The 9019-nt window shown below is 31.3% G+C and overlaps 1 protein-coding gene across 2 annotated transcripts; it reads right to left on the bottom strand.

Moving 5' to 3' along the window:
- Positions 1-1484: 1484 nt before the first annotated feature.
- LOC105115368 (peroxisome biogenesis protein 2-like) lies at positions 1485-7394 on the bottom strand. 2 transcript variants are annotated; one of them, XM_011012227.1, is made up of 8 exons: positions 7004-7394; positions 6454-6567; positions 6205-6358; positions 4835-4971; positions 4616-4716; positions 4194-4311; positions 2278-2444; positions 1485-1836 (listed from the first exon to the last, which is right to left on the bottom strand). In XM_011012227.1, the coding sequence occupies exons 1-8, from the start codon at positions 7103-7105 to the stop codon at positions 1707-1709; spliced, it is 1023 nt and encodes a 340-aa protein (XP_011010529.1). In that variant the 5' UTR covers positions 7106-7394; the 3' UTR covers positions 1485-1706. The 2 variants fall into 2 exon arrangements, with proteins under 2 accessions (XP_011010529.1, XP_011010530.1); XM_011012228.1 differs by lacking the exon at positions 7004-7394 and having other exon boundaries at positions 6205-6354; positions 6454-6542.
- Between the last annotated feature and the right edge of the window lie 1625 nt (positions 7395-9019).

The raw sequence follows: 9019 nt of genomic DNA, 5'->3' as shown, positions 1-9019 counted from the left end.
TTTTTTTTAATTTTATTATTCAGCATTAGATTATTGGACCTTAAGCTACATGGTTTGTTCACTTTCTTCTATGTGGAGTTATTTTGATCTCGTATCCCAAATAACTGATTAGTTAAGTTAACCCGAGTTAACTTGAGTTTTTTCTTTCTTAATTTTTTTTAATGAAAATGGTTTTTTTTCACTTTCATCATTTTATATTAAATTATTGACCTTTTAACTTTATATTTTTTTTGCTTTTCTTTCTATGGGATTATCCTAGTGTAGGTTAATGAAGTTAACCTATGTTGACTTCATTAACCTGTAATGGGAAATCCCATAAAAAGAAGTTGACTTAGGTTTTTTTAGTTTTTTTTTATTGATTTAATTTTAGTTTTTTTTTCTAGGTTTTTTTTAATTTATTTTTTTAATCTCAATCTCATATTATATGTGGTGAGTTAGTCAAATTAACTCGGGCTGACGTAACTTTTTTTTCTTCAATGTTGTCTTTTTAAAAAAAAATTAATTTTATCATTAATATTAAGTTATTAGAACTTGAGTTTCATGATTTGTTATGTTTTTTTTTGTGTAGGATATCTTAATTTCATATTCCATGTGGCAAGTTATTAAAGTTAATTTAAATTATTATTATTATCAAACATTCTCTTTTTTTATGTGAGGGCAAGTTTGACCTGCCGGTGACAAAGTATGACATCATTCTAATATATATTAAAAAATATTTTTTTCTATATTTTTTATATAAATAGCAATATGAAATGACAACATGATACCAAACAATACAAATAAACATTAATGACATATTTGGAATTATAATAAAAGTTATTTTTTAAAATATTTTATTTTTGAAAATACATTAAAATATTATATTTTAAAAAATAATTATTTTAAATATGAGCATATTAAAATAATTTTAAAATATTAAAATAAATTAATTTAAAACTATAAAAATAATACGATTGAATAAATGGTTATACTAAGTTTAAATTCAACCAAAAAAGTATCATTTAAATTCAACCAAAAAAGTATCAGAATTGACTAATTATTTAATATGTATTTAAAAATATAGTTATAATTATTTTTCACTTAAAAAATATATCAATAATATTTTTTTAATTTTTAAAAATTATTTTTAAAATCAATACATTAAAATAATTTAAAGATATTAAAAATATATTAATTTAAAAAAATTAAATTTTTATAAAAATATTTTTAAAATACAATGTGACCTACTAGCTTCCAGAATTCCGTCTCCCAAAACTTCTCTTTGCCTTCGACAAGGTACAAGTAACATCACATCGCGCACACCCTTCCATTCATAAACCATGACTGGAATATATATAATGAGCCCTCAAATGGCTGACTTCACAGGGTGTTACACCCATTGATATAGACTCTTTCGTTTTTATATCAACATAGGAAGCATTACAATTGCTTACAGGACTCCACGGCCCCCAGAGGCCCAGAAAAGAGAACTTCATTTAAAACCGTTAATCAAGAAGGAAATTTTAATCCTTGTTTTTGAAGAATTGGTGGTATCGTTGAAAAGAATATTCAAGGTCACATAAAGATGGCAAAGAATGATTCCCCAACTTGATTAGGGGGATAAATACTTCTACAGAAAAAACGTAATCACTTGATTATATTGTATGCCTATTTCTTGGCATATTTTATACAGTACTCTACCACTCCATCCTACCACCCTACAGTACTCATTGGTTCGGATTTGTATTACTGGCTAAACTGCCATGGCGCTGCATAGCAACCACTGGCTCTCCACATCTGGGACAGCGGAATGATGGAGCTGCAGCACATCGTGTTCTAAGGCAGTAGTAGCAGTACCTACCAGCAGGGGAAAAAATCAGATTTTAGGGAAGGGGGTGGAGAAACACATTCTGGAAATTCAGCCCCGCTGGAAAAGGTACTTCAAAACTGATTAAGTCGGCCAAAAATATCTTATCCAAACATCTGATTGTGGTGGTATGTGTTAAGGAGAGAAATAAATCAGAAAGCAGAAAGTAGACTTGGCCTGTGTGGTACAACAAAATTTGAGCCAAGCATGCCCAGAGAAGGGCAACGCTAAGGATTTTGGAAATTTGCAGTATTTGTGACCAGTAGGCTTGCAGGGATCGGGAAATCATAATTATGCCCTAGGCTTTTCTCATGCAGTGTGTATAAAACTTTGGTGAAAAATGATCTACATTGTTTAAGCCGTAGCCCGTACCACAAACGTAGTTCTTAAAAGTTGATTTAATCAAAGCAAAGGAGAAAGCAGTTGTATACCTGTGCTGACAGGGAAGAGAAAGAAATGGAATTGTTGGAATTGCCTGGCAAATTGGACAAGTATCATCATCTACTTTGGAGCTTGAAGATTTATCCTTCGAAAATGGGCTAAGAAATTTTTTAACAGACGAGGAGTTAAGAAGAGGTAGAAGTAGCAGCAACATCTCCTGCAGATAAGCCAAAGAAGGACCACATTTATCAGCGCAGATGGTATTATGGCTGGTACATAAACTTTGGCAATTCAAACAGCAGCCAAAAGAGACAACTCCAATCATGTCTAGTAACAATGTTTATCTGTTTAATAAGGTTCTGCTTCCGAAATACAATCTTTTTGGGAATGAAACAGCATTCTAACTAACTGTTAATTCACATAACTAAGATAGTATGCTCTATTAACACAACTACGAAGGCGAATTGAGACAGCATAACATGTCAATTCAAAGAAACTAAGAAAACTAAATTGAGTAAAACACAAATAAAGGATACATCTTGAAGTTGGTCACTCACACAGAAAGCAGATTTATTGATCATACTGGGGTAAACTGTTTTTACCCCTGTAGAGTTAGCCATCCACTCCAGCCTTATAGATCAAATTTCACTGATAACTCTACAGTTCCAAAAGAGTTCTAATTTGGCCCTTGGCTGTTGGATAGCTACCAGCATCTCATGGAATGCTTACCTTTTCTAGTTTTTTGCTGTCATTTTTTTCTCATTTTTCTCTTAATTTTTACTCCCATAATATCATAAATGTGATAGTATTCCACAAAACCCTTGAAAGTCCAAAAATACTCAACAAAGAATTCAAAAGGAAGTCCTGCCATTAGTTTCCATTAGTTATTTAATGCTAAAGGGGCATATGGAAACTCTTTTGAAACTCTAAGGTTGACGTTGGAAAATTTTAAACTCGGTTGAAGTAGAGCATTGCAGAATCTACAAGGGTTAGAATATAGCTTACCCAATATATTGTCTACATTGTTTTCATGAACATACAATAAGGGATGTGTTCAACCAATTGATCATGATCGCTCATTGATTCCAATGCAAAGACAAGTACAATCAATAGTTGCCTTGTTGAAAACTGTGACTTCCAATAAATTGTGAGCCTATAATTGCTAGATTAGTGTTTGTTCACTATAAGACATAACCCCCCACCAACAGTTATCCTTTTTTGTCAGGGATACAAAATAATCATGTTTAAAAATGTTTGCCCAAACACAATCCAAAAATTAATAATGGTACAAAAGGTGCAAAAGTTTCTAGGTAATGGGCCATCCTTTTGGAAACTCCAAATAGAGCTTGTAATAAATCTTAATCATTTATTCTTTTAACCTTTACTCTTTCCTCCTCGATCCATCTACAAACAAGCCTCATTCTGGTCACCTTAAGTGAACTCATGGAGTTTGACTTTGGTCACTATAATATCCAGTTGAAAAGTAATGTACTAAAACCTAGTTAAAAATATTAACAGGTTCAAAAAGTTATAACTGATAACTTCACATGCAAAATTTCCTTGCATTCATTATTCTTAAGTTTATACCTAAGTCAGGGGATCCAACTTCAATGAAAGAAACCCAAATGTGAGCAGTTAAGGAGGGATAGTTATGGACCAAACTAACATTGCATCACAGACTAATAAAGCACTTGAGAAGTGCAAGACAAAGACACTTCATACAATGCTAGAAAAACCCACACTATTTCCTTGCCCTTTGTGTTATTGGATATTAATAATTAAAGAATTCAAACACTACGAAAAGACAAAACATATCATATCATAACATCAGCAAGAAGAGATCATCCAAAGTAGGAGAAAGATACTCATCTAAAATATCATAACAACAGAAACTAGAGATCATCCGAAGGTAGGAGAAAGATAATGATCTAAAAAGGACTCAACATGCTAAAGAAAAATCAGTTACCGAAAATTCATTCCACACTAACTGGCGATTCATGTACTCAAAGCTAACTGCTCGGTTCATATTAGGGCTTCCATAGACGAGCCTTGCTTGCAAGACTCTTTCAATGAGGTTTCTAAATCTGCATTAAAACAAGACATACATTTAAAGAATCATCAAATCCAATTATGTGATTTAAGTGAATAATCTTAATGGATTCTCCCATCATGATATCTCGTGATAGTAATCAATCCATTTGATCATCATATTAGGCTGACAGGAAAAGAGCAGATATTGTAATTAAACACGCAAGTAATAACTGAATATGCATTTCCCCAAATAGTTGTGTGTTTCCTCTTTTACAAAGACAATTGACATGCACAGCTTCATTTCATACTACTAATTAATGGAAATTAATATTCAAGAAACAACAATACACAACATACCGTCCTGTGTAAAGAAATATTAGCAGGTTGCCAAATGAAGCAGCTTTATAAAGCCCCTCAACACGTTGTATCAAAATCCACGCACGCCTTGCCAGTGGCCTCTGAAAAATACACAAAGAATAAGTACTTTTCGATCTTCACTGCCATTTCAGAGAATTGTTCTTTAGAAGTTTTTTTTTAAAAAAAAAAAAAAACAAACAACACTAATGATAGTTGTACCTGTTCAGAATCACCCCATCTACGAAAAGCAGAGAATGACTGTATGCGAGCCCAGGTGTACTGACCACCAACAGTGGCAATGCAATACCAAATTTTCAGTGCAATGGTCAGTCCAGGTCCTTCCAAACCTGTTCTAACTATAAGCAAAATAACACACCAAGTGGAAGTTAGAATATTAAAGAGGGTGAAGTAATGCTGACATGAAGAATTATCAGGGAACTTCATATGTGCCTTCCTCAGCTAGAATTTAAAACTGTCTCTTGGGGCCTTTCGCTCCTTTGCATGTCAGATATGAAAGTTCAGTGAGAATATATATATATATATATAAAAGAACAGATCCATTTGTGTAAATGCATGGAATATCATGTCAAAGGGGAAAACAGATCACACACTTCTTCAATTCCCACATGATCCTCAGAAAAGGGAATCACGTTTTATAAAGAACATGTACAAAAATGTTAAAATTTATTTAACAGTTCTACAGGAGAAAAATAGGCATAGCAATCATGTCAATCCATTTCATTTTCCAGAAGAGCATTTACAAAACCAGCAGTACTCAAAGTGAAAGTTAGATACATTTGAATATGTATTCCGGCTCAACAAGAAAGGAGAACCATCAAAATATATATAAAGCCAGGGAACTTCTGTTTTAATTGAAGTTCAATTTATATTGACTGAGTGCAAATAGTGATATCCAAGAAGCTAGCCAAATCTTGAATTTAATAATCAACTAGAAGCGCATCACAGAATTTAGAAAATTTAAACAATCATCAATTAAAATTAGTTTCAGAAAGAAGTGGAAGGAAATGTAGGGGAAAAACTGGGGCATGAGTTTTCTACTTGTTCTGCTTCAATTTAATAGGAGGAGAAGAGGAACCTAGGCCAGGAATTAACCCCTCATTCTAATTAAAATGTCAGACCCAAACAATGGAAAGGGAAGGAATTGCTTTCTTAACTCCCTGTTATAACCTCATTACTTAATAAAAAAAATATCTCACCCTTCCACCCTAAAAGGAGACCTGTAAAATTGTAACTAATGCATTTCCCTACCATCCATTAAACAAACAAGAGAAAATTAATTTATATTCCCACTTTGGAATCCATAAAAAAAAGGGGTGGGATAATTAATTGCCCTTCCTTTCCCCTCCCCTCCCCTAATCCCATCCCTTCCAATCCATCCCTCCTAAATTCCCAAACATACTATCAAGATATGTAATCAAAATTTGTAAAGAAGGCATGTATTTCATTTCTAAATCTGCATAAGCAACATAGCCATTAAGGACAATCTATCAGTCAAACAATCACTTAATACTGAGCTACTATCTTAAATCAACACCATAAGCATTACAGTAATGCGCAGACCTGCCTACCTTTTCCTCTTGATTCCATTGCACGTTCATCTCTGTACCTCAGGTCCATGAGAGCATTTCCTGGAGTAGGCTTATCTACCCAGATAGAGAACCTCCAAATGAGAAACTCAAGGAAAGCATCAAGTTCCGGCTCATATTGAAATAACATCCCTGGCTAATCCCAATAAAGGGAAGAATCAAATTAAAGATTGACACCAGCAGCATAATATCAACATGTTCACTAAAATCAACTTCGCAACTAAACCATACCTTCATTAGAGAAAAGACCTTAACCAATTGTTCCTTTAACATAGCTGACATTTCAATGTCCAATCTCGCAGCATCAAATTGATTAACTCTAGATATTGAAATCGGTATCATTGACTGCCAAGGAAATTAAAACATCAGAAGTAAAATAAAAATGATATAAACGGCAATCATTCATGCACTGAAGTAGCCGAAAATCTTCAGTGAACTGAACCCAGATGGAAAAATTCACACTTGCACTCTACAATTTACATTGGGACACGGAAATACCCCTTATCGTGATTCCCAGGATGAACTTCTTGTAAGAAATTGAGAAATGTTTTAAATTTGAATTAACTATAGCAAACTTACGTCTTGACAACTGAAAGTTCACAATATTTAGAACCCAAAAAGCAAAATAAATTAACAGAGGGAAAGAAAGAAAGATTCATATTCTTCATCTTGCAACAAAAACTAGATTAATAAAACTTGAATTCTGCATGGAACTCCAACAAACAAGAGAAATGAATGGGAGAAAAAAAAAAAGACGTAATTGTTATTAAGAGTAAGGCACCTGGTGAGAAAGAGCAAGAGTTTTCCATTGAGGAAGCAATTTTAGATAAGTGTGAACCCATTCATCCTCTGGTGGTGGTTGTCGAAGATTAAGAGCAGCCATTATTTATTTATTTATTAATTAATTTTTTTGTATGAAGAAGTAGATGATGATGATGGGTTGCTAGGGTTTCTGCTCTTCCTGATTGCTTCAGAAATTGAAGCTTTGAGAGAGGGAGAGAGTATGGATGATGGTATTGTATTCAAGCTGTGCACTTTGGGAAACAGTTATAACCAAAGAGATGGGCAAGTCGCTGTCTGCAGGCATACACCACACCAACTCTGTTTCTGTTTTTCTTTTACAGGTTCAACAAGAAACAGAGATGTGGGAAAGTAGTGGCAGTTATTAATGAGGGATTACAAGGGTGCTTTGGTCTTATTAATGCTTTGTTAGAAACATGTGAATCTAGTTTTTCCAGATTCCAGGGGGATCTATAATGATAACAAAAATATAGTACGATTATATTCATTTGATAATTATTAAATATAATTGTTTATATAGGGAATACGATAGAAGGAAAAAAAAATCAAATTAATTATTGTAAGAAAAAATTAATTTTAAGATTGAGATCTTCAATTAATTTGTTTGTTTCTTAAATTGATTATGTGCTGTGCTCCATAATTTCTCTATATTCTAACAAAAATATATTAAAATAAAAGGATGTATTATTTACTGTAATTCCAAACCATGATAGATTATAATAGTAAAATTATAATTTCTTTAAAAATAAATTTTACATAATAGGGTTTTTTATTTTATTTTTTAACCAAAAACATTTATACTAGAATACAAGATGAGTACTAAATTTTTAATTTTTATTGTGCAGTTTTATTAGTATTATACCTTTTCAGTTAAAAAAATAACATTTTATTTAGAGATATTTTTATCATATCATCTTGGTTTTTTATCATTCTTAATTAAATTGAGAGACAAATTTGTACTTTATCTATATAATAAATATTATAAAAAAAACATGTAAAGGATAGCCGGTTTTTTAGGTGGTGTGTGGCCAAACTATGACATCATATAGGTGTTTGAAGCATCCCGGTAATCCATCTATCTTTCTCGGTATATGTCTTGAATGAACTTCTATTTTAGTATCTAATCCTCTAAATTTCAAAAGTTGCCCCTCAATTTATTTTACCTTCACATTCTTTCTTTATTTTTTTTTTAATTTTTGTTCTTGATCCTTTTATGAATTTTTTATTATTATTTAATTTTATCCTTTAATTTCAATTTTTCATATGTTATTTTTTTGTTTAATCCTCATTCTTTTGATTTTTTTCAATCTCTATATCAAAAACTCTTAGTTGTCCTCTCATCTATTTGTGTTTCAATTTTGATCTTTAATTTTTTTAATTGTTATTTTTTTTATCTTTTTATGTGATTGGATTTTTTTAATTTTTTCTTTCAAGATTTAATTAGTTATGAATTGAATCTCATTATTTTTTCATATAGAGTGCTTCTGGTTTAAGAAGCTAGTATAGATTATTAAATATAATTGTTTATATAAAGCATACAATAGAAGAAAAAATTAATTTCCTTTAATTTATTTTGATTGAGATCTTCAATTAATCTATTTATCTTTTTAATTGATTATGTGCTCCATAATTTCTCTATATTCTAATAAAATATATTAAAATAAAGGGGTGTGTTATTTATTGTAATTCTAAACCAAATGGCATGGTAGATTATAATAGTAAAATTTTAATTTTATTTTCATGACAAATAAATTTGAATTAATTGATGATAAGTGACACAACCAAAAGATTAATGTCTTCTTCTAAGTGCAGGAGTGTCAAAGTAATAAATAACTCGGCAACACTGGTATCGAACCACAGAGAGATTAATTGTACAAATTATAAATAACAATTATAAATAACAACAATAGTAACAACAACAACAACAATAATATTAGTAGCAATACTAATAATAATAATAATAATAATAATACTAATAGTAGTAGTAGTAGTAGTA

Source organism: Populus euphratica, unplaced genomic scaffold (assembly GCF_000495115.2).
Source record: "Populus euphratica unplaced genomic scaffold, PopEup_1.0 scaffold683.1, whole genome shotgun sequence".
Lineage (NCBI taxonomy): Eukaryota > Viridiplantae > Streptophyta > Magnoliopsida > Malpighiales > Salicaceae > Populus > Populus euphratica.
Note: the sequence above shows the minus strand (reverse complement) of the source record. Positions and strands in the feature narration are given on the sequence as shown.

Coding starts and splice junctions, on each gene's coding strand:
- LOC105115368 (XM_011012227.1), bottom strand. CDS start 7,105: ATGGCTGCTCTTAATCTTCGACAACCACCACCAGAGGATGAATGGGTT. Junction 6,359..6,453: donor AGGTCTTTTCTCTAATGAAG/GTATGGTTTAGT, acceptor TATTGGGATTAG/CCAGGGATGTTATTTCAATA. Junction 4,717..4,834: donor GATGGGGTGATTCTGAACAG/GTACAACTATCA, acceptor TGTATTTTTCAG/AGGCCACTGGCAAGGCGTGC.